The 27,612-nt window shown below is 43.5% G+C and overlaps 2 protein-coding genes across 2 annotated transcripts in view; one reads left to right on the forward strand and one right to left on the reverse strand.

Moving 5' to 3' along the window:
- PI4KA (phosphatidylinositol 4-kinase alpha) overlaps window positions 1-27,612 on the forward strand; it is a gene marked incomplete at its 3' end in the record, with an annotated part of 38,269 nt that overhangs the window by 2,753 nt on the left and 7,904 nt on the right. Inside the window, 27 exon segments of the mRNA XM_029285422.1 lie at window positions 469-562; window positions 827-915; window positions 1,794-1,866; window positions 2,154-2,413; window positions 3,230-3,296; window positions 3,404-3,552; window positions 4,326-4,391; window positions 4,608-4,704; window positions 5,080-5,271; window positions 5,359-5,459; window positions 5,793-5,922; window positions 6,962-7,091; window positions 7,269-7,364; window positions 8,815-8,998; window positions 9,775-9,878; window positions 10,654-10,822; window positions 11,137-11,187; window positions 20,901-21,009; window positions 21,577-21,713; window positions 22,835-22,968; window positions 23,855-23,937; window positions 24,180-24,250; window positions 24,537-24,661; window positions 25,547-25,628; window positions 25,900-25,983; window positions 27,003-27,092; window positions 27,275-27,460. Coding sequence (XP_029141255.1) covers window positions 469-562; window positions 827-915; window positions 1,794-1,866; window positions 2,154-2,413; window positions 3,230-3,296; window positions 3,404-3,552; window positions 4,326-4,391; window positions 4,608-4,704; window positions 5,080-5,271; window positions 5,359-5,459; window positions 5,793-5,922; window positions 6,962-7,091; window positions 7,269-7,364; window positions 8,815-8,998; window positions 9,775-9,878; window positions 10,654-10,822; window positions 11,137-11,187; window positions 20,901-21,009; window positions 21,577-21,713; window positions 22,835-22,968; window positions 23,855-23,937; window positions 24,180-24,250; window positions 24,537-24,661; window positions 25,547-25,628; window positions 25,900-25,983; window positions 27,003-27,092; window positions 27,275-27,460 — 3,153 coding nt within the window.
- SERPIND1 (serpin family D member 1) lies at window positions 13,501-17,780 on the reverse strand. The gene is made up of 4 exons (XM_015822475.1): window positions 16,898-17,780; window positions 15,560-15,833; window positions 14,742-14,886; window positions 13,501-13,692 (listed from the first exon to the last, which is right to left on the reverse strand). The coding sequence occupies exons 1-4, from the start codon at window positions 17,778-17,780 to the stop codon at window positions 13,501-13,503; spliced, it is 1,494 nt and encodes a 497-aa protein (XP_015677961.1).

Raw genomic sequence — 27,612 nt, forward strand, 5'->3', positions numbered from 1 at the left:
TTTACAACCCCTCCTTCCTCAGGTTCTCCAGGGCACCGGCCAAAAACTCGGATTTTGTGGACCAAAACTCTTAAAACACCGTAATATCTTACGTTTGCTAAACCGAGTCTGTTTAGCCACGTTAATTTGTTTAAAGCAGTGTTTCTCAACCTTGGCAATTTTAAGAACTTCAGCTCCCAGAATTCTGTATGCTGACTGGAGAATTCTGAGAGTTTGAAGTCTACCCATCTTAAAAGTGGCTATGCTCGAGAAACACTGGACTTCATTGGTTGGTTTTGATTAGTTCTTTTGTGAAACACTTTCTCTCTGTTTTCTGCTTTCTCTTATTAGCCGTGTGGTGCAGATTATTTCCTGCTTGAAATCTGATCATTCGTGAAGTGCATTTGAATTGAGCTTGGCCTCCTTCTTTTGCTGCATGCATTCTGTTGTTATTGTGACACTTTTTTTAAAAATGTGCTGTTCTTCCAGCACAAAGATTCGCTCATCCCTTATCTTCTCCGGCTACTGAGGGGTCTTCCCAAAGTGCAATGGATCGAAGAAAGCAATTCACGGAAAGGCCGAGGTGACTTTTTAAACTTTTCTGTGGGGAGGGAGGAGAATTTAGCCAGACTTTAGGCTTAGGCCAGTGATTCTCAACCTTGGCAACTTTAAGATGTATGGACTTCAACTCCCAGAATTCCGCAGGCTGCCTGGGGAATTCTGGGAGTTGAAGCCCAGACATATTAAAGTCGCTATGGGTGAGAACCACTGGCTTAGAGCAGTGGATCTCTGGAGTGTGTTTGTCTGGCTAATGGCAATCCTATTCCATTAATTACCAAACTTATAGGCATCCTTCCAGTCCCAGAAAACTTCAGCTTCTGTTTGGTGACCTTGCTGTCCGATGTTGCCTACAGAGATGCGTCCTTAAGAGAACAGGTAAGACTGGTGGAATTCAACGCATTGACCGTTAACTTATTTTTTCCTACCATTCTAAAGATTAAAATGCAAACAAACCTTGCTTAACGACCACTCGTTCAGCATCTGTTCTCGATGAAGGCACTGAACAAGTGGTACTCATGACCTGTCCTTGAAGTTCCGGCCGTCACAGCACACACATACATACACCTAGTCATGTGACTGCGATTCATCACTCGGCAACTGGCCCGCATTTCTGATGCTCACAACATCCCACGATTTACCATCTTTCCTGCTGGCTTCCCCTATGCAAAGTGAATGGGAAAGCCGGCAGGAAGTCGGAAGTCACAGTCAGATGTGAGGTCCTCACTTAATGACCAATGGTGATTTGCTGAAGAACTACCAGAACTGCCATCGCTAAGTGGTGCAGTCACCCAAAGTTATACTTTATAACCGCATTGCTTAGCGACAGAAATTCCGGTCACAATTACTATCATTAAGTGAGGACCGTATCTTTGTCCTTGTTGTATTAGTCAAGCAGAGGACATTCGTTTATAACGAGATAAGGACCAAATTATTATTGGTGAATAAACTCAAGGACTCTGACCTCAAACAGTTAAACTCTCTCTTTTTGTCAACATATTTTCAACAGTCAGGTGCTTAGAAGAATAAAAGGAAATATTTAAGGTCTTAATTATACATCTGGCTTTATCTTGTTTCTGCCTTCTGACATTTAATACTAGTACTTCATTCTGTAATCTTACATTACTGCAAATATTTTGTAATTTTATGCCATCCTCTCTTGTTACGACCCATGGTTACAACGTTAAAACTGTTTACGTAATGTTAATTCTAACCTTGGATTTTTATTTTTTAATGGCCGGCCTTTATCGTTACAGGTTTTAGAGGCAATTTTGCAAGTGATGCAGGTTCTCTTGGGGATGTGTCAGTCTCCACAGATCCAGGATAAAGGTAAGCAAGATATGTATCAGATTTTGGCTTAATGTCATAGTTCCGACAGATGAGACTCTTCAAAGAATTTTGAGGCATTGTTTACCTTAAAGAATCTTTATTCGAATAGCATAACACACAGAGACACACATAACACAGAGAAACAACACAGTCTAGTTCGGATACATGTCTAGAAAAAAGAATCCTGCGAAGGAACAAGACGGATGGCACAAGGAGCAAAGCTGTCCTATTAATAGAAACGTTCTATTGGATGAGGTAGACAAACACGGCAACTTCTTGTTTTCCAGAATATTTGTGCAAATACGCCCTGCCTTGCCTGATCGGAATCTCCCGAGCGTTCGGTCGCTACAGCCACTCCGAAGAGGCGTTGCTCTCCAAGCTTTTCCCCAAAGTGACCCCACATTCCCGCCGGGCCCCCAGCGAACTGGAGGGGATCCGCAGGCGTTCCTTCAACGACTTCCGCTCGATCCTTCCCAACTCCCTGCTGACGGTCTGCCAAGAAGGTTCTTTAAAGAGGAAAACCAACAGCGTGTCCAGCATCTCACAGGTGGGGGTTGCCGTTCGGATAACATCTGCCTGTGTTCCCTGTTCCTGAACCCCTGGCTCCCTTTGAACTGACCAGATGTTGTTCCTATCATGGCCCTTCCAATCTAGCTGAAAAACTGGGCACGTGGCTGGGGGTGGTCTTAATCTGGAAAATTTGCCCAGTCAAAATGGTGGTCTTGTTGATGATGAGAAGTAAGTCTGTCTGGAGCAATTAAATGGTTAACGCACCAGGCTAGAAACCGGGAGACTGTGAGTTCTAGTCCTGCTTTAGGCATGGAAACCAGTTGGGTGACTTTGGGCCAGTCACCAGGAGACAGTGAATTCTAGTCTCACCTTAGGCATGAAAGCCAGCTGGGTGACTTTGGGCCAATCACCAGGAGACAGTAAGTTCTAGTTCCGTCTTAGGCATGAAAGCCAGCTGGGTGACTTTGAGCCAATCACCAGGAGACGGTAAGTTCTAGTTCCGTCTTAGGCATGAAAGCTGGCTGGGTGACTTTGGGCCAATCACCAGGAGACGGTGAGTTCTAGTCTCACCTTAGGCATGAATGCTGGCTGCGTGACTTTTGGTCGATCACCAGGAGACCGTGAGTTCTAGTCCCCCCCCTCCCTTAGCCAAAAAAGCCAGTTGGGTGACTTTGGGCCAATCACCAGGAGACGGTGATTTCTAGTCCCTCCTTAGGGACTAAGGGGAAATTAGGGGCAGTGGCCCTTCTTCAAAATATTGTAATTATCCCCTTAATTTTTCCCACCCAACTGGTAGGACAGAAGGAGGCCCAGCCCCATTGGATGGTATTTCATGCCTGCCTCTATATTTCAGGTCAGTCCTGATCGGGGGATCCCCCCGCCCGGTTCTCCAGGCGGAACGGCGATACAATATTTTGAAGGTATAAACTCTCGGCTTTGAGAGCGAAGGTGTTTCACCTCTTCGTTTTTGTCTCCGTTGCCCAAAAGAGGCTGATTACAGTTTTTCTCTCCCTTCTTTAATACGCAGGTTCCTATCTGCCTGATGGAAGCGCGGTCGATCCCGAATATTATTTCTCCAACATCAGCTCCAGTTTCTCTGTTTCGCCCCTCTTTAATGGGATTAGTAACAAGGAGTTTAACATTCCCTTAGAAATGCTTCGCCAGTTGTTGAACATGGTAAGTGAGCAGCCACGGGGAGGATAATGTAGGATAAAGTTCTTTGGAGCAGCAGGCCCCAATTTTTGCGGCTTGGCAGCCCGGCTTGTGGGGGAGAGGGGACTGAGCAGAGCTGCAGACATGCGTGCACGCTGGCCTACCTCTCTTGCACCCTGGTTCTGAATAAGGGTTGGGGACCCCTGCTTTAGAGCCAGAAAACCTTAAGATGAAATAATAAAGCTTGTAAAAACTACTAACTCTTTCCTGTTAGGTACCAAATGGTCAAAATTTGGGGGTAGAGATTACTTTTATTTATTACAAATGAACATTACCTCCAGGGCTAAGTGTGACCTTGAATCTTTCATCAAAGACCTATACAGGTAATCCTCGACTTACGAATCCAATTGGCACCAGAATTTCCATTGCTAACCAGAGCAGTTGTCGTTAAGTAAATCATGCTGTTGTTAAGTGAATCTGGCTTCCCCCATTGATTTTCCTTGTTGGAAACTGGCTGGGAAGGTTTCAAACCACATGACCCTGGGATAGTGCAACTGTCATAAGTACATGCCAGTTGCCGAGCATTTGAACTGTGATCATGTGACCAGGGGGATGATGCAACCGCCATAGTCGTAAGCCACTTTTTTCAGTGCCTTTGTAACTTTGAACCAGAGCTAAACAAATGGCTATAAAAGTCGAGGACTATCTGTCATGTGTTCACCCGCACAACCCATCTTGTGCTCGGTGTTTTGGCAAATCTTTGGATTTTACAGATGTTTATTTTCCTTCAACCGTAGATGAAACAAATCGTTGGGGATTCTGTTCTCAAAAACCTGGATGCCGTGGCAACTGAAGTTATCGAGGTAACATTAATTCTTTTACAGCGCTTTACTTTTAGTAGAAATTTTGCTAGCGCTGTTGAGAGTAGAAGCTGATGGGGGAATGTCAGTTTGAAATACAGATCAGGAACTTAAAAAGAGTCCGGACTCCAGGCTTCATTTTTAAAGAAATTTTCACCACGCAAATCGGATGCTTTCAAGTTTGCTCTTGAATTGCCCTTTCTGTTAAATGCATTACAGGCCAATCCGCACGTGGAGCTGTTCTACAAAATGTTTAGCGATCCTCTGTACGTTGCTCAGTTCAAAATGCTGCGAGACACCCTGTACCATATGAAAGGTAGGATGATTGTGTTAACAAGAAGAAACTTTAGTTAGATCATTGGTGAATAAAAGGCATTAATAAGCTTTTGACTTCCTGGTGATTTAAGAGAGTGAAAATGGCACTGGTTTTTGTGAACATTCATCTCAAAATATCTAAGGAGCCATTTCCCTGTGGAATATTCCCAGAGTCCCCGTAGCTCGTCTGTAGAAAATTGGTTTTGTATGAAGAACATTTGTCAAAGAGGAATAAAAATATTTCTGGTTTAGAAAGAAGAATTAATTAGTTTAGGATCCACCATTTCCCCCAACCTGATGCCTTTCACTGTATCCAGACATGATTTTTGACAGAATTCTACTTTTTTTGTTGTTGTTGTTCTTTTCCATTTGTTAGATCTTCCCAACACTTTTGTGAAAGAAATTCACGATTTCGTCCTGGAACAATTCAACAGCAGCCAGCCAGAGCTTCAGAAGCTCCTTCACGAGGTCGATAAATTGCACAATGAGCTGAATCCGCTGAAGTTGCGTTGCCAGGCGAACGCCGCCTGCGTGGATCTCATGGTTTGGGCTGTGAAGGATGAGCAAGGTGAGTCTTACAGAGGTAGACACCCCCGGGTTACCAACTGCCGTGTGCAACGACAATTTGACGTTCTTTTGTTCTCTTGCAAACCAGGAGCAGAAAACCTCTGCATCCGGTTGTCCGAAAAGTTGCAGTCCAAGACGTCCAGCAAAGTGATCATCGCCCACTTGCCTCTTCTGATCTGCTGCTTACAGGTGTGGTGGAGTGTGGTCTGGATTCCCAGGAGGGAGGGGTTGCTTCCCGGAGGGCAAAGAAACAACTAGGAATCGCTGGCGGGCAAGAAGAGGGCGGAGTTGGTCTCTCCCTAACACAGAGTATATTTCCGCAGTTGAATGGAAACTTTAGAACTGGTGTTAATGACCCTGTTTAATGGGCATATATACCAAATGCACAGGTATGGTATAGGTGGTGCCTTGCTCGATAGTAGCAACTGTGAGAGGGATCTTGGAGTCCTAGTGGACAGTCACTTAAATATGAGCCAGCCGTGTAATGTGTAATGTTCCGTGTCTTCTTTTTTTTTTTAATAGGGTCTCGGACGCTTGTGCGAGAGATTCCCGGTGGTGGTTCACTCGGTCAATCCGTCACTACGGGATTTCCTTGTGATCCCATCTCCAGTCCTGGTGAAATTGTACAAATATCACAGCCAGTTCCAAACAGGTATTTTGGTTTGTTCACTAAAGACGCCCTCTGAAATGGTTGTCCAATTTATTGTTCACTTTCTGTTGCTGCTTCCCGATCCATTAAGCAGCCCAGTTGGTTTTTCTTTCCTGCGTTGATGAGTTTTAAAATATTTAAGATCCAGCAGAGCGGATGCACTGAGAAAGAGCCTCTAACAGGCTGCATTTGGCTTATTTATTTATTTAAAACATTTACAGAGGCACCCATCTGTTAACCAACCCTAGCAGCTGCCAATCAAATATCCCTATCATGCTTGAGGGCTGGTCTCCCTTTTTCTCCCAAGAGGCTGCTGTGTCTATTTGTACCCTCACAAATGTTTTCAGCAGTGGGTTATACTGAAAATGACTCCGACAGCACCAACTTATTGTCCACCAAATTTTGGTGTGTTGAACAAGCCACACAGTTGGTTCTTAGTTTTAACCTGATTTCGGACACCAGGCCGAGTTGAAAGCAAATAATTTTACAGTCCATTGGCTTGGTCCAACACGTGATCTTAATTTGCGCCGCTCCTAAAATGAAAAGGTGCCTGACCCTTTCATATCCAGATGTGTCTTTGATGTGTCCAGATGTGTCTTTCAGGTGGTTGCATCGTTGTGTACAGGTAATCTTGACTTTCAGCAAGTCGTTTCAAAGCTACAACGGCACTGAAACACTTAGGACCGCTGCAGCATCTCCGTGGTCATGTGATCAAAATTTAAGGGCTCGGAAACTGACTTGTATTTATGACGGTTGCTGTCCAGTGTGTGTGTGTGTGTGTGTGTGTCATGCGATCATCTTTTGCAACCTTCTGCCAAGCAAAGTCCACGGAGAAGCCAGATTGACTTAACAACCGTGTTACTAACTTCACAATGGCAATGATTGACTTAACTGTGAGAAGAAAGGTCATCAAATGGGGGCAAAACTCACTTAACAAACGTAAATTTTGGGCTCATTTGTGGTCGTAAGACAAGGACTATCTGTAGCCCCATAGCAGCTCTACAGGACAGGGTTCCACCACCAGAACTTCCCTGTTTCTTAGGCACCAACGACATCAAGATCAGCATAACGAACGAACACGCCGAGTCGACGCTGAGCGTAATGTCGGGAAAGAAAAACGAATCCTCCATGTACGAACAGCTCCGGGACGTTGCCATTGATAACATCTGCAGGTAGGTTTTCATCTCAGGTATGCAAAGAGGTGGTCCTCTCAACCGGTTGAAAAGCCAACCGTGGCTCTTCGCGAAGAGCAGATTTTTGCCAAAGTCAAAAACTTGAGGACTACCTGCATGGATTTCTCAAGAGAGTTTGAAGGCCTGAACCTTTTGGTCAAATTATATATCTTGCAGGTGTTTGAAAGCCGGCCTGACCATCGATCCTGTCATCGTCGAAGCCTTCTTAGCCAGTTTATCTAACCGTCTCTACATTTCCCAGGAAAGCGATAAGTAAGTCACTTTAATGCTGCCACGTGGTCTCACAGCGTTGGAAGGGACCTTGGAGGTCTTCTAGTCCAACCCCCCTGTTCAAGCAGGAGATCCCTACTTCCTTCCTCAAGGCCTCATTTGGGGGGGGGGTCACCTCTTTCCTTAAAAGATACAAAATCAGCTGGTTTCAGCACAGATCCTTTAAAAAACATGGAATTGGGTATTTTTCTGCAGATAGTTCTGCAACCTAAAAGTTTCTTCTTCCTGTCCAAAGAGGGCATGTGTACATATGAGTATCTTAGGATGTCAAAAACGCCTCAGTCTGGCAATAAAATTGTTCCATTTTCTCTTCTCTCTGCTCTTCAGCAGCAGTTGAGCGGACTCCAAAAATAAATTATCTGAAGTGGAAGCAATTTGAGGTTTTCTAGGGATGTTCTGGAGATAAACCTGTTTTATCCACAGTATCAGGACCAAAACATTTCAGACTGCTTCTGCTTCCCGAAAGTCAAGTCTCCCCTGAATTGGCATGGTCTGGGAGCACATTCAGCATGATCCAGAAGAAAATAGAAGTGAAGCTTTCTGGAATATTCCATTGCTAGGTGAACACATTTTTCACAACTATTTCATTACCCAAATTAGGTACACATACATCATCAGTGCTGGACTGTTGATGTTACCTAGTTTGGGTCATGAAACGTTTGCAAGAAAACAACTAAGCTCAGAGAACGCCCAGGACCCCACAGTCCGTCCGTCCTTCCTTCCTTCCTTCCTTCCTTCCTTCCTTCCTTCCTTCCTTCCTTCCTTCCTTCCTTCCTTCCTTCCTTCCTTCCTCCCTCCTTCCCTCCCTCCCTCCCTCCCTCCCTCCCTCCCCCTCTTCATAAATTCCACTCTCTTCTAGCACTGATGAGGTTACCTAGTTGGGTAATGAAACGTTTGCAAGAAAACAACGAAGCTCAGCACCAAGGACCCCCCAGTCCTTCCTTCCTTCGTTCCTTCCTTCCGCTCTCCCTCCCTCCTTCCCTCCCTCTCTCCCTCCTCCTCTCCATAAATTCCACTCCCTTCTAGCCCTGATGATGTTACCTAGTTTGGGTAATGAAACGTTTGCAAGAAAACAAGCAAGCTCAGAGAGCACCAAGGACCCCCCAGTCCTCCTCCTCTCCACGTACGTCACTCTTTTGTAGCACTGATGATGTTTACCTGGTTGGGTAATAAAATGTCTGCAAGCAAATGACCAAATTTAGCACTGAGGACCCCACAGTCCTCCTCCTCCTCCTCTCCCCAGACCCCACTTCCTTCTAGCACTGGTGATGTTACCTAGTGGGATCATGAAACATGTGCAAGAAAAGCTCAGAGAGCATCAAAGACCTCTTACTTCAACCTTGAGCTACAAATGTTCCACTTTATTGATCAGTTTTTTGCATTGACACGCGTATAGTTTTTTGCAAATTGTGTGCCGTGTTGTTTTCTTCAGGGAAGCCCACCTCATTCCAGACCACACAATCCGTGCGCTGGGCCACATAGCAGTGGCTCTAAGAGACACCCCCAAAGTGATGGAACCCATTCTCCAGATTTTGCAGCAGAAGTTCTGCCAGCCGCCGTCTCCTCTCGACGTGCTCATCATCGACCAGCTGGGCTGCTTAGTTATCACCGGAAATGTAAGGGTGTGTCAATTGCCTGGGAAGCTGTCAATTCCAACGGTCCTTCTGGGCGGTTGATTGTCAGTGTCCGTTGAAGGCTGATCAGCTCCTTATTGCAATGGGTAGTTGCTTCATTTATCTTTGTGTGGTGTTTGTAGTTGGAATATAGTCTGGAGTCCCAGGAAGAAAGGGGTAGGAAAAGGGGTAACAGAACCTGGAGGGGCCATTAAAAGAGGAATCAGACTGGAATCCCTATGTAGCCACAAGCTTCTAGACATCTTTTAAGAGATCATGTTAGAGATTCATTTTCCATGAATAGGGTAGGGTAGGCAGGGCTTTTTTTCAGCCGGAACGCGGCGGAACGGCGTTCCGGCACCTTTTTCCGGGCCGGCCGCACCGGAAATAGCCCCTCCCACACCGGAAATAGCCCCTCCCAAATTTTACTTGCATTCCTGTTCTCTAAAGGGGCGGTCCTAGGGTTTGATGAGGGCGTGGCCAGGTTTGAGTTCCGCCACCTTTTCTCCGNTAGAATAGAATAGAATAGAATAGAATAGAATAGAATAGAATAGAATTGGAAGGGACCTTGGAGGTCTTCTAGTCCAGCCCCCTGCTCAAGCAGGAGGACCTATACCATCTCAGACAGGTGAATGTCTAGTCTCTTCTTAAAGGTCTCCAGTGATGGAGCACCATCACAGCATAATGTCAGGATTAATGCTTTGATTTGTTTTGATCGTTTGTTCCCAAGTTCCCCCCCCCCCCGCCGGCTAATTTAGCTTTTATTTTCTTATTTCCAGCAATATATTTACCAGGAGGTGTGGAATTTGTTTCAGCAGATCAGCGTGAAAGCCAGCTCCATTGTATACTCTGCCACTAAAGACTATAAAGATCACGGATACAGGTAACTTCGATTTTTTATTGCTGCGCTATTGCAGTACGTTTTTTTTTTTAATTACAGGTTGAGGTGAACCTTTGTAGACTTTTGCCCATTTCATTTTTTTTTTAAATCTGGAAACTGATGCTTCACCCAACAGTAAGAATGACTACCCAGATTTATTTTTGTTTAAATCAGATCTGATGCCACCTGGATTTATTCTATATTATTTATTTACGGGTGCGACGGCTCAGTGGGTAAAGGCGCTGAGCTTGTCAGCCAGAAAGTCGACAGCCCAGGTTTGAGATCTGAGCACCGTGCGACGGGATGAGCTCCCGTCCCTAGCTCCAGGTCCTGTCCATCTAGCAGTTTGAAAGCATGCAAATGTGAATAGATCAATAGGTACCACTTCAGTGGGAAGGTAACAGCGTTCCACGCACCTTTGGCATATACCTGTGCTGGCCGCATGACCCCGGAAAATGTCTTTGGACAACGCTGGCTCCTTTGGCTAAGAAACAGAGACGAGCACTGCCTCCTAACTGGACACAACTGGACAGAAGAAACCTTTACTTTTACCTGTATTTAGTTATTAAATTTATCTGCCACCCGTCTCGCCTGTTTTTCAAAGCTTTTCAGAGGAGTTTCAAAGTCCTTTTCCTAACCTGGCCCAATTTTGAACCCAAGAAAACGAGATAAAATGTGTCGTCAGAAAGCTAATGCTTCCGATTTTCTCTCCTTCTTCTTTTTCTCCTTCTTCCCCCCCCCCCCCTTTCCCCTGCCCTTCCTTCTGCCTTCTCATCAGACACTGTTCCTTAGCTGTTATTAATGCCCTGGCTAACATAGCTGCAAATATACAGGATGAACACCTTGTGGATGAGGTGCTGATGAACTTGTTGGAACTTTTTGTGCAGCTGGGACTGGAAGGGAAAAGGGCCAGCGAGCGGGCCAGCGAAAAAGGGCCGGCGCTGAAGGTAGGAGAGGAAGGGATAACGCGGCTTCCCAACCTTCAGAATGAAAGTCTCCCCCTATTGATTATAAATTAGATGAATTATGGATTGTTTTTATATTCGTATCGACCTATCATTATATATGTATATCCACCCGTCTCTAGGCAGCACATGGAACCAAGAAACAAAAAGCCCCAAATATTTCAAATCATTAAAAACAGTTATTAAAATTTCAATGGAAACAGTTAAATGAAAAAAAGAGCCCGTTTGGAGAATGGTAGTTGCCTTCTCCTCTTGTGGTTTCCTGCTCTCAATTGGTCTCTTGTTATCTTTCACAGGCCTCCAGCAGTGCCGGCAACCTCGGAGTGCTGATCCCTGTCATTGCTGTGGTGAGTGTTGGCTTCTTGTCCTGAGACAGTGGGTGGTTTTAAGCTGAACAAGAAGCATTGTAAAAAAAATCTGGAAATAGAATGAATAGAATAGAATAGAACAGAATAGAATAGAACAGAATAGAATATAGATGGAATGGAAGAATAGAATAGAATAGAATAGAATAGAATAGAATAGAATAGAATAGAATAGAATAGAATAGAATAGAATAGAGGAATGGAGAATAGAACAGAATAGAATAGAATAGAAATATAGAATAGAATAAGAATTTGGAGTGGAATAGAATAGAATAGAATAGAATAGAATAGAATAGAATAGAATAGAATAGAAGAATAAGAATTTGGAGTGGAGTGGAATGGAATAAAATAGAATAGAATAGAAGAATAGAATAGAATTGAATAGAATTGAATAAGAATTTGGAATGGAATGGAATAGAATAGAATAGAATAGAATAGAATAAGACTTTGGAGTGGAGTAGAATAGAACAGAATAAGAGAGGATAGAATAGGAATAGGAGAACTACCTGTATTTCAAAATCATTTTGGTGTTTGATCAGACAAGGTCTAATCTGACTTTTTTTTCTTTTTTTTTTCCAACTGCTTGTCACTCAGTAAATACAGTCCTGAGTGTTGACAGAGGTTAATGGTTACATTAAGAGGCTCTATAAAGCAAATGTTTACCTTCCTTGCAAAATTTATGATGCTCGTGAGTTCTCGGTTGCGATTGCCTCTCTCTTTTTCTTCCCCTCCTCTTTTTAAAACTCGGTGGTAAGGCTTAACGGCTGGTTAAAAAGGACAATTTGATAGCCAAGAATATCTCTGTAGCCAGTTGAACTGGCAGGGAGCCTCTTAGCAGCCATGGATCACTTGTAAGCATTTATAAAAAGGGAGGGATTTGAGGATTGGGGGAAATAACATTACAGGACAATTGCATGCTAAGTATGCAGGATGGCTAATGGTAGATTTTTTTATCATTTAGATTTTGAGGGAGAAGTATATGTCGCTCAGGATTGAAATTCTTGGTCTCTCTGAGCTTGGCTGTTTTGTTGCAGACGTTTCATTACCAAACTAGGCAAGGTCATCAGTAGCAAACTCTACACCTTTCTAGCACTGATGATGTTACCCAGTGATGGTAATCTGGTAATGCAACATCTGCAAGAAAACAACCAAGCTCAGAGGGCACCAAGGCTCTTATAGTTGTCATAGTCTTCCTCCTCCTCCTCCACTCCACAAACCCCACTCTCTTCTTGTACTGATGATGTTAGCTAGTCAGGTAGTCAAATGTCTGCAAGCAAGCCCCCAAGCCCGGGGAACACCGAGGTGTCCACAAGATGCACAGAATAAGTAATAAAGGGCGATGCTTTTTGCATATTAGCCTAAGAACCACCTTGGATCTGCCTTTTCAGCATTATTTTCTGTAGCTACTGCAAGTGGTCACCACGGCAGAATTGCCCAACATTGACGCAAGCCCGAATTAAATAATAATAATAATCAAGACCTCTTCTTGGTCGTGAAATGTTTCACATTTTTTATTAAATATAAATGAATGTTATAATCACAGTGATATTCATTGAGATAGAGCAAGTTTTATCACAAGTGCTCCTAAAAAGACTCAGAAGCCAGCTTTTGAAACTTAAACCTTCCTTCCTTCCTTCCTTCCTTCCCTCTGTTCTTTTTCTTGATATTTCCTTCCTTCCTTCCATCCTTTGATCCTTCCTCCCACCTTCCCTCTGTTCTTTTTCTTGATCCATCCTTCCTTCCTTCCTTCCTTCCTTCCTTCCTTCCTTCCTTTGGAAGATAAAGGTAATCCTCAACTTACAACAGTTCGTTTAGTGACTGCTCAAAGTTACGACAGCACGGAAAAAAGAGGCTTAGGACCATTTTTCACACTTACGACTGTCGCAGCACCCCCGTGGGCAGGTGATCAAAATTCAGATGCTTGGCAACTGATTCAGATTTATGACGGTTGCAGCGGCGTTCCTGGGGGGTCATGTGATCCCCTTTTGCACTGAGCCACTGTCTGACTAATGTAACAAATGCAGCGATTCAGTTAACCAACGGGGCAAGAAGAGTCGTAAAACGGGGCAAAGCTCGCTTAACAAATGTCTCATTTAGCAACAGAAACGTTGGACTCCCTTGTGCTCGTAAGTCGAGGACTACCTGTAGCAGCTTGGGGGGGGTGGAGAGGGGAAGGGGGGAAGCTGTGCTACTAGCACTTGTGGCTCACCTACCTCTGCCTATAAAAACTAGTAATAGTGTAAGTTAAATCCGAGTTGTCTACATGCAGTTGTCCCAAGATTGTGATTCTACGGCTTAATGCTTGCTGGGGTCAGAAACTCTCCCCATGAAGAGCAGGGAGCTGGTACGATGTTCGTAGATCAGGAAGAGGAAGGGGTGATCAGCGACGAAACGGATCTGAGCTGAGAGGGGCATAAAGCCCACGGTGGTCATGGAGGCAGCCTCGGTCCCTTCTTCGTTCACCGTAATCGTCCCTTGATGATTAAACTGTCGAAACGGGAGATTAACATTCAGAAGTAGCATAGAAGAAGGTGGGGAAGGTGACTGAGCTGGAAACCAGGAGACTGGGAGTTCTGGTCCAGCCATAGGCATGAAACCCCAGCAAGCGTTAAGCAGACTCTTGAGTTCTCGTCCCGCCTTAGGTACCAAAGCCAACTAGGCGACTTTGGGCCAATCATCAGGAGACTGGGAGTTCTAGTCCCACCTTACACATGAAAGACAGCTGGGTGACTTTGGGCCAATTACCAGGAGATTGGGAGTTCTAGTCCCGCCTTACACATGAAAGTTGGCTGAGTAACTGGATCAATTACCAGGAGACTGGGAGTTCTAGTCCCACTTTAGGCATGAAAGCCGGCTAGGTGCGCCAATCACTAGGGGATTGGGAGTTCTAGTCCTGCCTTAGGCATGAAAGTTGGCTGGATGACTTTGGGCCAATCACCAAGAGACTCTGAGTTCTCATCCTTCCTTAGGTACCAAAGCCGACTGGGCGACTTTGGGCCAATCACCAGGAGACTGGGAGTTCTAGTCCCGCCTTAGGCATGAAAGCCAGCTAAGTGACTTTGGGCCAGTCCCTCCCTCTCTCAGCTCAACCCACCTCAGAGGGGGGGGGGTTGTTGTGGGGAAAAGAGGGGGAGGCTGCTTTGAGGTATTTATAAAAGAGTAAAACTGGCCTAAATACCAAATAAATAGGAAAATAAAAAAAAACCCTTATATCTGGGGTGCTGCAGCTCTGCCATGTACCTGAACACTGAAGTGCCCAGTCGTTTGCCAAAGCGGCTTATAATTAAATCTGCTTTTTCCTGCCCATCTTTTCTCTCTCTTAAACGTCCTCTCCCTTTTCTCTGTGTCCACCTTTCGCTCCTTTTTTTCCCGACCTATCCATCCCCAAAATTAGGTAACGTTTCCGTTAGCTTCCTCCTGGCCACGGCCCCTAAACCTAAACTAGCCCGAACGGAATAATCCTCCTCCGTCTCCTGCCCAAAGTTTAAAAAAAAAATAAATCTGTCGAGTTTTAATTTGCGCCAACGCTGAGTTACCTTATTGATGGTGATCCTTTCCTCCGAGATGCCCGAGTAGTTGCCGCGCTGGGTGAACAGCTCCCCGATCCCCATCGCTTTCAGATTTTCAATCAAGTCGTAGTTCTTCTCCAGCTTAAATCTGGGCATCACCACTTCTCGAGTTCTGGAGAGAGAATTAGGAGTGAAACCAGAATGGATGCAAGCCATTGCAGCGCTTATTAAGTCTTTTGAGGATTATTTGTTTGACTCCCGGCGATCCATTGCTAGCGTGCAACCCACCGTGGCTCCACTTCAAGGCCAACTACAGCCAGAAGTTAACACAATGGCACTGAAAAAAGGGACTCAATTGACTTTCGTGACTAAGGCGGGACTAGAACTCACAGTCTCCTGGTGATTGGCCCAAAAGTCCCCCGGTTGGCTTTCATGCTTAAGCCGGGACTAGAACTCACCATCTCCTGGTGATTGGCTCAATGTCCCCCAGCTGGCTTTCATGCCTAAGGCAGAACTAGAACTCACCATCTCCTGGTGATTGGCCCAAAAGTCCCCCAGTTGGCTTTCATGCTTAAGCCGGGACTAGAACTCACCATCTCCTGGTGATTGGCCCAAAGTCCCCCAGCTGGGTTTCATGCCTAAGGCGGGACTAAAACTCCCAGTTTCCTGGTGATTGGCCCAAAGTCATCCAGCTGGCTTTCACACCTAAGACGGAACTAGAACTCACAGTGTTTTGCTTTCTAAGCTGATACCTTAACCCCCAGACCGTAATCATCATTTTAGATCGGAATCAGAGAGTGTGAGATACTTAAGTCAGTGGAGGATATCCGTCAGTGATAGGATACCTGTTGGTCATGCTCTTCTGCCATCTCTCCACCACCTGGGGGCTCAGCTGGTTCTCCAGACCCTTCAGACCCGCCAGCTTGTAGGGAAGCACAATCAACATGCTGATGTTACCCACGTAGGGCAGTTGCAACACCCTGCAGTCCAGCTCGTTGTCTTCAGTGGCCAGGAAGCTGGCTTTGATCTTCATCATAGGGACCTTGACCGTCTCCTTCTCGTTCAGCCGAAAGGTCTGCTTGTGGGTCATCTCCACCGGAAACTTGTTTTCCCAGGTTCCTGGGAACACAAACGAAAACACCAGGCCGTAATTCTTTTCCCGGGGCCAATCGTGTTTAGCTGCATCGCTTCCTTCTATGAGTAGTCCTCGGCTTAACGGCTGCAGTTGAGCCCATTTCTGTTGCTAAGCGAAAACCCTTGTTACGTTTGGCCCCGCTTTATGATCTTGCCATCATTGTTAAGAGAATCCCTGCAGTTGTTCCGGTAGTAACACGGTTGTAAAATGAATCTGGCTTCCCCATTGTCAAAAGGTCGCAAAAGGGGGTCACGTGAACCCGGGAGCACGGCAGCCATCCTCTGAATTTTGATCACGTGACCACGGGGAGTGCTGCAACGGTCACAAGTGCGAAAAACGATCATAAGTCACTTCTTAGTGCCACCGTAACTTCGAACAGTCACTAAACAAACTGTCATAAGTCGAGGACTACCTAATTTTAAAGGGAGGTTAGTGATCACAGAGACATACGCTGTACAGGTAGTCTTTGACTTACAACAGTCCGTTTAATGACCATGCAAAGTTACAACGGCACTGAAAAAAGTAACTTAGGACCCTTTTTCACCCTTACAACTTTTGCATTATCCCCATGGTCACAGGATCAAAATTTGGACTCCGAAAAACTGACCCACCTTTTTAAGGATGGTCGTAGCATCCCAGGGTCACGTGATCCCCCTTTTTTTGCGACCTTCCGACGAACAAAGTCAACGGGGGAAGCCACGTTCACTTAACAACCGTGTTACTAACTTAACATCTACAGTGATTGACTTAAAGGTGGCACAAAAGGTCGTAAAATGGGGCAAAATTCATTTAACCAATGTTTTATTTAGCAACCCAAATTTGGGGCTCGTATAAGATACAATCAGGGATATTCTTTCTATGTTATTCTTTCTGTGATCACCTGTACCCATCCAATCAAGCCCAAAGAAAGTCTGGAATGCTATAGGATCTCCTGCCACGGTAGGGGGTTGAAATAGAAGACCTCCAGGGTCCCTCCCACTCCTATTATTATTTTATGTTCTATATGTATATATATAAAACCAGCCTTTGCTGATATGTCTTGCTTTACCTTTGAAGTACAAACAATTGAGAATCATCATGAGCGTATCAGGGTGCACGTTGACGAGAGCGTCTTTAATTAAGCCTTTGGTGAGCTTTACAATCCGCTCGTTCGCTTGAGTGATGAAGGTCGGGTCAGAAAAGTCAGCCAGCTGAGGCTCGGCAAAATAGTACTTTTTCATATTGTCCTTGAACTCGTTCAGGATGGAGAATTGCCTTTGGATGTAGAGGTCATTGACTGACCTGAGGGTGTAGCCAAAATTTCTCCGGAAGAGCCGATGAGTGAGTTTGAGGAAGAGGTTGTGAAAAGTCAAGTAGTCATAGGTGGAACTGGAATTCACGAAGTCTTCAAAACCTAGAACGTCCAAGACCTCCTCCAGGGTTTGACCTCTTAGTCCCAAGGAAACCATCGCCATGGCGGTGGAGATGCCAACCGGAGCCAAGAAGATATTGTCGGAAGAGTTGACGTGGTCCCGAAGGCTTCGGTAAAGGTTGAAGCCAAAGTAGGCGTTGAGGATGTTGAGACGTTGGATTCTGGTCTTCCCGCGGAAGAGCTCCAGCACGTTTCCTTGCTCGACGTGAGAGATGGTATCCGGAATGCTGTCAATTATATCAATATAGTCGTCGTCGTCATCTCTGAAGAGTTTGTCAAAGTCCAGGTAGTCCTCCTCCTCTTCTTCTTCCACGCTCAAGTCGTTGGTCACCGTGTTTTCTTGATGGAATTCGGGGGAGAGGTTGGTCACCTGAAGGCTTTCGTTCCTGAGAAGGCTACGAGGATGGAGGGATTGGGCCTCCCCGCCCACTTGTTCGAAGTGCTCGTGAAGGTCCTTGATGCCACACCATGCCAAGGAGATGGCGAGGGAGAAGACCACCGAGCGCCAAAAGCACTTCATCGTATTTGAACTGGATACGGAGTCCTTCAAAGGAGATGCTCTTGAGCTAGACAAGAGGATTTGCAGAGGTTTACACGGTCTGAATCTGATTCTCTAGCATATGAAAATGACAATTTGGGTGCCAGGGAACGAAGTCAGCTAGATACTGTTGGGATGTTTTAATCAAGTCATTGCAACGGTGTACATTGAGTGATTTATATTCAAGAACAGATGAATGTAACAGGCTTCTGGGTCACACACTGGAGTAAGGAATGGTTTGCGTTATGCAATGTTCATAAGATACTGGATTCCCACCACAGAAATCAGCTAGAATGTATTTGAATGTGTGTAACTAGCCAGATTGGACATGGACAGAGGACTTGGTTCCAGTCTCCCTGTGATGATATGTAACCTCACACTTGTGATTTTTTCCCCCCCAAAATATGTCTCATGGGATTATTAGGAAGATAAAAGGCAGGGGAGACAGCAACACGCCCTGTGGAGTCCTTGGTATTCTCTGAGCTTGGTTTCTTGAAGACATTTCATTACCCAACTAGGTAACATCGTCAGTAACATTGTGCACTGATCATGTTACCTAGTTTGGTAATGAAACGTCTGCAAGTAAAAAAAAAATATCTATGGAGATTCTCTATCATCCAGGTCATGGCTGCCCCAAAGGTGCTTTTTTCCCCCCCAAGAGACAACTAGACTTTCTTTGTTGTTCCTTAAAGACATTTTGCTTCTCATCCAAGAAACTTCCATTCAAGAAGTGAAGAAACTTCTTGGATGACAAGCGAAATGTCTTCAAAGACAAAGAAAGTCCAGTTGCCTTTTTAAAAAATGGCACCTTCAGGTCTGCAAGAAAACAACCAAACTAGAGTCCATCAAGGACCTCACAGTTCAACTCCAAGTTCATAAATATTCTCTCCTATCAGGGTCATGCCCACCATCTTAGGTGTGAGAAAGCAATAAGGCTGCAGTTTAAGGACTAGTAGAAACAAAGCACCAGTAACGGTATAAATCTGTTGATTTCTCTTTGCAATTGGGTATGTGCGTTTATTTTTATCGTGGCGATGATTGTTTTCTCTGTGTTGTGATTGGTGGGTAGAGGGGAGACGGGCAGCATCTAAGCCTGGCAAATAAATAAAATAAAAATATAACCCTGCCTCTTCCAAGCTAAGCAGCTACACGGCTGTGATTTGGGGAGAGAACTGCACATTTATCTCTGCAATTCTTGTGTGTCTTTCAAAAGTTCCAAATTTGGGCTATCTCACTAAAAGATACCCGAGCTTTCAATCAAAAAAGTAACACGGATCTTGCCCAAATCGATATTTTGAATTCCTGAATAAGTTTTTTTTTTAAGGGCTTAAATCTCAACCAACTAGGCTGCAAAAGAGAGCCGCTCCCTATATCTGAATAGACCCTTTTGCATTTTTTTTAACTTGCGTTAAATTATAATGCTTCAGCCCGCAGTGAGGATGGGAAGCGAAGGTGATTGGAGTCTAGAGAACCAACAGATTAAAGAGGCTGATTTCTTAAGAAAGTTTTGGGTTATTTCTTTCCAAAGTGGGGGAAAAAAAATTCAGAGCAAAACCCTCAAGGAAAGCGAATTAATTCTGTACAAAAACAAGCGCCGCGGGAATTAATGTGGGTAGGGTGTTGAAATATAACAATCTCTTCTTACTCTCTGCGGTGGAAACCAATTTGCCCCCCTATTCTGCCTTTTTAGATGTCTTTCCTTCACCCCGTTTTCCGTTGCAGCCTTGCTTCCATTGTGTAAACCCACCCAGTTACGCTGAGCAGCAGTGCAGCCACAAAATAATAAGTAAAAAAATCAAGAGGTGGAATTCCACCGTCGCCCGAATATTCACGGCCACAATACGATCAGATTTAACAACAAATGGGTTGCCTTGCGCTGCAGCCATTGAATTCTCTGCCTCGGTTTCACCCTAAAAAGACTTGCGCTTGTTTTATTTTCTTAATCCACCTCCCCCCCCCCAAATAAGAAATATTCCTTACCTCTCCTGTTGACGAAGGGAAGGCTCACAAATGCCGTTGCAAGGAAGACAGGGGGGAAAATGCTTCAGGCTGAACTTTGGTGCCGCTGGGTGCTTGCTAAAGTAAACACGCTGTAAATCAATCACTCACCCTGTCAGCTAAAATCCCTGATGGGTGCTGTTTCTGCTGATTGCCTGCTCTTGTTTCTGGTTATATTCTTTTTTTTTTTTTAGATTTTTTTTAAAGACATCATTCTTTTGCAGATAGAAGCAAAGGAAGATTTTTGTCTTATATATCGTATATTCAAAATAAAGGTAGTCCTCAGCTTATGACCACAATTGAGCCCCAATTTTTTTTGGTTGCTAAGCGAGACACTGGTTAAGTGAGTTTTGCCCCATTTTACACCCTTCTTGTTAAGCGAATCGCTGCAGTTGCTAAGCTAGCAACCCGGTTGTGAAGTGAATCTGGCTGTTGTAACTTCGAACGTTCACTAAACAAACTATTGTTAAGTCGAGGACTGCCGCTGTGTCTTTACAGATTAATCCGTGGTTAAGATTGGTATCTTGTTTTTTTAGAAACTCGTATATCATAAAGGTGTTTTATCGTAATAGTTTTGATCCCCTTCCGTGTGAACAGCTGGAAGTCAATCCTGATTCCAGCAGTAACAGAATAACAGAGTTGGAAGGGGCCTTGGAGGTCTTCTAGTCCAACCCCCTGTTCAGGCAGGAAACCCTATACCATTTCAGACAAATGGCTGTCCAGTCTCTTCTTAAAAATCTCCAGTGATGGAGCACCCACCGCTTCTGCAGTAAATATCTCTAATGTTTGGGTACTATGGGGTGTGTGTGTTGTGATAGTTCTCCACGGGCTTGCCAATTCTTTTTTTTTAAACAGTTGAGCCTAAGACAAAGAGTTTATACCATTTGTCATGAAAGATGTGTGATTGGCTAGACCGCAGTAATTGTTAGGCTGTCATATCTGAAGATGATTTTACTCTCTTAAGCTGTAGAAGCCAAGATGGGTAGGAGCAACTGATCAATCAAATCAATTTATTATTCCATTTTTATTGGCAGCTAGCAAAGTTTGGTTTGTCCCCTTCTGTAAACCCAACATTTAAAACATGTTGTTTTGTTTCGTTGCCAGCTCACCAGACGCTTGCCACCGATCAAGGAAGCCAAACCACGATTGCAAAAACTCTTCCGCGACTTCTGGCTGTATTCGGTGCTGATGGGCTTTGCCGTGGAAGGGTCAGGTAAATCTCAAGTTTTCATCTGAACTGTCACAAAGAAAGGAGAATTTTGATGGGAGTAGGAGAAATTCGATGGACTAACTGCCCTGTGTCATGTTTAAAAGAGCTTCATCGGTTTTGAAGAACTTTACAGGACAATTCCGCCAACATGTTCGGCTTGATTGTAATTGCATATTATTGTAAATATTGTAATACAATCATTAACATTGGAAAGTAAGACCTAAGTCCGAAGGAACCAGAAAAAGAGCATTTTTCTTCTTGAATCTGAAACAGCTTGAGACTTGTGCTGTTTTTCCAGCCTTGAGAATGATGTTGGAAATAATCTGCTCCAAGTCATTGGAAATCAGTCATTGGAAATCAGTGCTTTGTTTAAACTGTGGTTTCGTAAGAAGCCTAGGCAAGAACATAGCAGTTTGATGGGGGCTTGTTCATAGCCTGACACAAGTTTTACTAGGCTCCAGTGTTGATAAAAAAAAAAAATGCTCCAGATGACCTGGAGGCCAACTGAACTAGTCCAGAAATAATATTTACCATTCTTTGGCTTTTCCTTTTCTCCAAATGTCATTCCAGGTCTTTGGCCCGAAGAGTGGTACGAGGGTGTTTGTGAGATTGCCACCAAGTCGCCTCTCTTGACTTTTCCCACCAAAGAGCCCCTTCGCTCTGTCCTTCAGTATAACTCTGCCATGAAAAACGACACCGTCACTTCCGTAAGTCCCTTTTCCTCCATCATCGTTCCTTCCTTGCTCCGCTGGTGATGTGCAGTACAGGTGAACAAACGCTGATTAAAAACATAAATATTGTGGGCAATTCCAATAAATAGATGGATGGATGGATGGATGGATGGATGGATGGATGGATGGATGGATGGATGGATGGATAGATAGATAGATAGATAGATAGATAGATAGATAGATAGATAGATAGATAGATAGATAGATAGATAGATAGATAGATAGATAAAAAGTGTCCACGATAGAGACCTAAAACAAGATGAATTGATGACATCAGCAAGTATGGCGGGCCCAATTGGCAAATTGGATGGATGGATGGATGGGATAGGAAGGAGGGAAGGAAAGGAAGGAAGGAAGGAAGGAGAAAAAGAACAAAACAAGAAAGGAAGACAGACAGAAAGAAAGAAGAAAAAGAAAAACGGAAGAAAGAAAAACAAAGGAAAGAAAGAAAAAGAAAAAAAACAACAAAGGAAAGAAAGAAAGAAAAAATAGAAAGGAAAGAAAGAGAAAGAAAGAAGGAAAGAAAGAAAGAAAGAAAGAAAGAAAGAAAATAATTATAATTAGAGCTCCAGGGCTGGTGCTTATAAGTTAAGCATTCCAGGGAGATTCTTCATTTTGATTAACAGCCTTTATCCTGACATGTGTCAAGTGTGATTATCCAGCATCAGCATTCTTGCTCCTGGCCACTTCTGAGCCTTCCAACGCCATGTTTGTCTTCTCCCTGGGATCCACTTTCCAAATATTTGAGCAGCGTCCTCGCGTTGCCAAATGCTTTGATGTTTCTCGCGTTGAATTCTCGTGGTTTGAAAGAGAGAAGCGATGCCTTCCTGCAGCGGTTGTTCAAACCCGCTTCTCAGCCAAGCCTTATTGCGCTCCGTGGAATTTACTTATTCATTTTTATTTATTCATTTTGTAAAATTTATCTTACCTCAGGGTAGCTCTTGTGGGTACATTGAGAGAGTCTTGTGCTTGTCAAGAACACGGACAGCTTTAAGGGGGCTAATAAAGGAACACCTGCCGGAAACAGCTACCCAAACAAATTGCTTGCTTGTTTTTTGTTTTTGTTTTTTTGTTGTTTTTTTTTAAATTTCCACTAGGCTGAACTGAATGAATTGAGGAGCACCATCATAAATCTTCTGGATCCGCCTCCTGAAGTGTCAGCCCTGATCAATAAATTGGACTTCGCCATGTCTACCTATTTGCTTTCCGTATATCGTCTGGAATGCATGAGGTATTTCTTTAAATAATCCTCTAGAGTTACAGAGTATAGATAGATAGATAGATGTTAGAAATATAAATAGATAGTAGATAGATAGATAGATAGATAGATAGATAGATAGATAGATAGATAGATAGATAGATAGATAGATAGATNAGATAGATAGATTTTAGAAAGATAGATAGATAGATGTTAGAAAGATAGATAGATTTTAGAAAGATAGATAGATAGATAGATAGATAGATAGATTTTAGAAAGATAGATAGATGTTAGAAAGATAGATAGATTTTAGAAAGATAGATAGATAGATAGATAGATAGATAGATAGATAGATAGATAGATTTTAGATAGATAGATAGATGTTAGAAAGATAGATAGATAGATAGATAGATAGATAGATAGATAGATAGATTTTAGAAAGATAGATAGATGTTAGAAAGATAGATAGATTTTAGAAAGATAGATAGATAGATAGATAGATAGATAGATTTTAGAAAGATAGATAGATAGATGTTAGAAAGATAGATAGATTTTAGAAAGATAGATAGATAGATAGATAGATAGATAGATAGATTTTAGAAAGATAGATAGATGTTAGAAAGATAGATAGATTTTAGAAAGATAGATAGATAGATAGATAGATAGATAGATAGATAGATAGATAGATAGATAGATAGATAGATAGATAGATTTTAGATAGATAGATAGATGTTAGAAAGATAGATAGATAGATAGATAGATAGATAGATAGATAGATAGATAGATAGATAGATAGATAGATAGATAAAAGAAAGATAGACAGACAGACAGATGATAGACAGACAGACAGACAGATGTATAAAAAATTCTTTTTCAATTGTATCTTGGCGAAATTAATTCCTGATTGCTGGTCTGCTAGGGTCCTACGTTCAACAGACCCAGATCGTTTCCAAGTGATGTTTTATTACTTTGAGGATAAAGCTATTCAGAAAGACAAATCAGGTAAGGCTATTCAGATTCTACGATCCTTAAATCCGATGGGCACCTGTGCGAAACTCTTGCAGAATAAACACATTGTTCAAAGCAATCTCATGATGTGATTTTTGCATAATTGCCTGGAAGTAAATAAGCAAGCAAAAACTTGGGTTTTTACAACTTATGAGAGATGCTATCTGCTGGGCACAATTTTCAGCTGCCTGAGTCATTTCGTTTGATTAAACACGCTGCTGCTTCCTCTCTTTCAGGTATGATGCAGTGTGTGATAGCCGTCGCAGACAAGGTGTTTGAAGCTTTCCTTAGCATGATGGCAGACAAAGTAAGTTTGTCAAACGGGAATGTGCACTGTGGTTGTCATTTGGCTCAACCATCCGGTGTGTTTGCTGGCATCTCTTTAGTTCTGGGTTTCACAGGCCTCTGATATTCCAAATTAATTTCTCTACCCTTGCTTAGAGATATTGGAGCCGCTACATGGCAGGTTTTTAAATAGACAGATAGCAATAGCAATGGCACTTAGACTTATATACCGCTTCATTGTATTGATTAAAAAAAAAAATCCCCAAACCCTAATAAGGGACTTTCATGGTCCTTCTTTTGATCTTTAGCCTAAAACGAAAGAAAATGAAGAAGAGCTGGAAAGACACGCTCAGTTCTTGCTGGTCAACTTTAACCACATTCATAAGCGAATAAGACGAGTTGCAGATAAATACTTATCGGGTCTTGTAGACAAGTAAGTACGTGGCAGTGACTTGAGTGCAGACCAGGTTTTATGCCTTCGACTTCTGGAACGGCTTGCCTTCAGAGGTTGTGGGTGCTCCAACACTGGAGATTTTTAAAAAGAGATTGGACAACCATTTGTCTGAAATGGTATAGGATCTCCTGCTTGAGCAAGGGGTTGGACTAGAAGATCTCCAAGGTCCCTTCCAACTCTGTGATTCTGTATTAATCTTTCTCAACCTTAGCAACTTAAGATGTGTGGATTTTAACTCCCAGAATTCCCCAGCCAGCATGTAGAGAAATTATACAGAGATGGATGGATGGATGATGGCTGGGTGGAGGGAGGAAGATAGATAATAGAGATAGATAGATAGATGGATGGATGGATGGATGGATGGATGGATGGATGGATGGATGGATGGATGGATGGATGGATGGATGGATGATGGATGGGTGGGTGGAGGGAGGGAGGAAGATAAATAATAGAGAGATAGATGGATGGATGGATGATGGCTGGGTGGAGGGAGGGAGATAGATAATAGAGATAGATAGATAGATAGATAGATGGATAGATGGATCGATGGATCGATGGATGATGGCTGGGTGGAGGGAGGGAGGAAGATAATATAGATAGATAGATAGATAGATAGATAGATAGATAGATAGATAGATAGATAGATAGATAGATAGATAGATAGATAGATAGATACAGATAGACAGATTCAACAAATTAAGCAGCCAATTCTTTAGTTCACCAGCAAGAAATTCCTTGATTCCTTTAATGTTGGACTAAGATTTAAATTAGTCAATCCGCTGCTAACAAATGGCTGGATACACTTGTCTCCCAGGTCCGGATATTTTTGTACAGACTTGTAACTTTTGGTTTGTTCTTTTGAAGGTTTCCTCACTTACTTTGGAGCGGAACGGTGCTGAAGACCATGCTAGATATCCTCCAGACTCTCTCCCTCTCTCTCAGTGCAGTAAGTGCTTCTCCAGCAATGGCAAGCCAGATAAAATCGCAGCTGGCCTTGCTTAAAAAAGGGGGAAAAAAGGTCTTTTTTTCTTGTCGTACGAATGAAATGGCAGTCTGCAGCTCTCATAAAATAGCTTAAGAATCTTTATATTTTTTTGAACGGTGGCACAATCACTTCACCCGATTTGTGTGAGCACCCCTCTTCCTCAATTAGGAAATTGGTTTTCTCTTTGGGAATCATTTTGGAATAATGTTGCTCTGTTTCCTTTCTGTTTTAGGACATCCATAAGGACCAACCGTATTACGACATTCCAGATGCCCCCTATAGAATTACTGTCCCGGATACCTATGAAGCTAGAGAGGTAAAATGGAATACAAATGTTGCACATCTGGATTTGCCCGTTATCTTAAGCCACGGTTTGCTTCGTTACAATAACCGTTTGTTAGATTAACAGAACATGCCGTCCCATGGCCTTTATTTTATATACCACAGGGGCAGGATGTGGAGGGGAAAAAATGGTCTTCTCTATACTTTTCTCTTCCCCTCGTCCTATATTCCATTCTATGTGCAGAGATAAACTATTATACCCGTATAATATCTGGGCTGAAGAAATCCAGATGACCACTCAATGGCAGAAAAGCCTAACCCTTTGCCACCATCTAAACACCATCTGAATTTTTTGCAGCTGGGTGTCTCTCTCTCAAACCCTAAGAGAAGGCAAGAATAAACCATTTCTAAAAACATTGCAAATCTGGCTGGATTTGCCCCATTAGTCGCCAAATGACTCTCAGAAACCAAGGCACTTTTTCCCAGTGAGATATTTAGAATAGAATAGAATAGAATAGAATAGAATAGAATAGAATAGAATAGAATAGAATAGAATAGAATAGAACCTGGAAGGGGCCTTGGAGGTCTTCTAGTCCAGCCCCCTGCTCAAGCAGGAGAACCTATACCATCTCAGACAGGTGACTGTCCAGTCTCTTCTTAAAGATCTCCAGTGATGGGGCACCCACAATTTCTGGGGGGAAGCTGTTCCACTGGTTGATTGTCCTCACTGTCAGGAAGTTTCTCCTTAATTCCAGGTTGCTTCTCTCCTTGATCAGTTTCCAACCATTGTGTCTTGTCCTGCCCTCTGGTGCTTTGGTGAACAACCTGACCCCTTCTGTCTTGTGGCAGCCCCTCAGATATTGGAACACTGCTATCATGTCTCCCCTATTTCTTCTTTTCTTTAGACTAGCAGCCGTTCTTCATCTGTTTTGGTCTCCAGGCCTTGGATCATCTTAGTTGCTCTTCTCTGCTCTTAGTTGCTTTATTATACTTTTTCAGTCAAGCACGTGCATTGCCTTACTAGCTGACCTGACCGTATTTTTCTCTTCCTAGAGCATCGTTAAAGATTTTGCCGCCCGGTGCGGCATGATCCTCCAAGAAGCCATGAAATGGGCACCTTCAGTCACCAAATCTCACCTGCAGGTAGATCTTCCACATCCCTGTTGTCTTTCAGACCGCAAGGCATCTTGGAAAGTGGGGAGCCTGGCCAGGGGAAAATCTGCGGAGCAAAGCAAAACACACACACACAGACCGACACACAGACTCAGCGGCACCAGCTTTTTCTGAATTGTGGTTCTTGACTTCCTTTTTTTAATTTTCCCCAGGAATATTTGAACAAGCACCAGAACTGGGTATCAGGCTTGTCACAGCACACAGGGTTGGCTATGGCAACCGAGAGCATTCTCCACTTTGCAGGCTACAACAGGCAAAACACAACCCTGGGGGTGAGTTCTGTTCACTCGGGCTGATTGTCCAGCTTATCATCTCCAACCCCTGCAGGAGCGGCTTGTGTACAGCCCCCCCAAATGAAAGCCCCCTGTTTGTAGGTACACAGTCCTTGGTGGTCTCTGAGCTTGGTTGTTTTCTTACAGGTTTCATGACCCAATTGGGGAACATCATCAGTACGAGAAGGGAGGGGAGCAGGAGGAGGAGAACTGGGGGG

Source organism: Protobothrops mucrosquamatus, unplaced genomic scaffold (assembly GCF_001527695.2).
Source record: "Protobothrops mucrosquamatus isolate PMUCROS unplaced genomic scaffold, P.Mucros_1.0 scaffold_175, whole genome shotgun sequence".
NCBI classification, from domain to species: Eukaryota; Metazoa; Chordata; class Lepidosauria; order Squamata; family Viperidae; genus Protobothrops; species Protobothrops mucrosquamatus.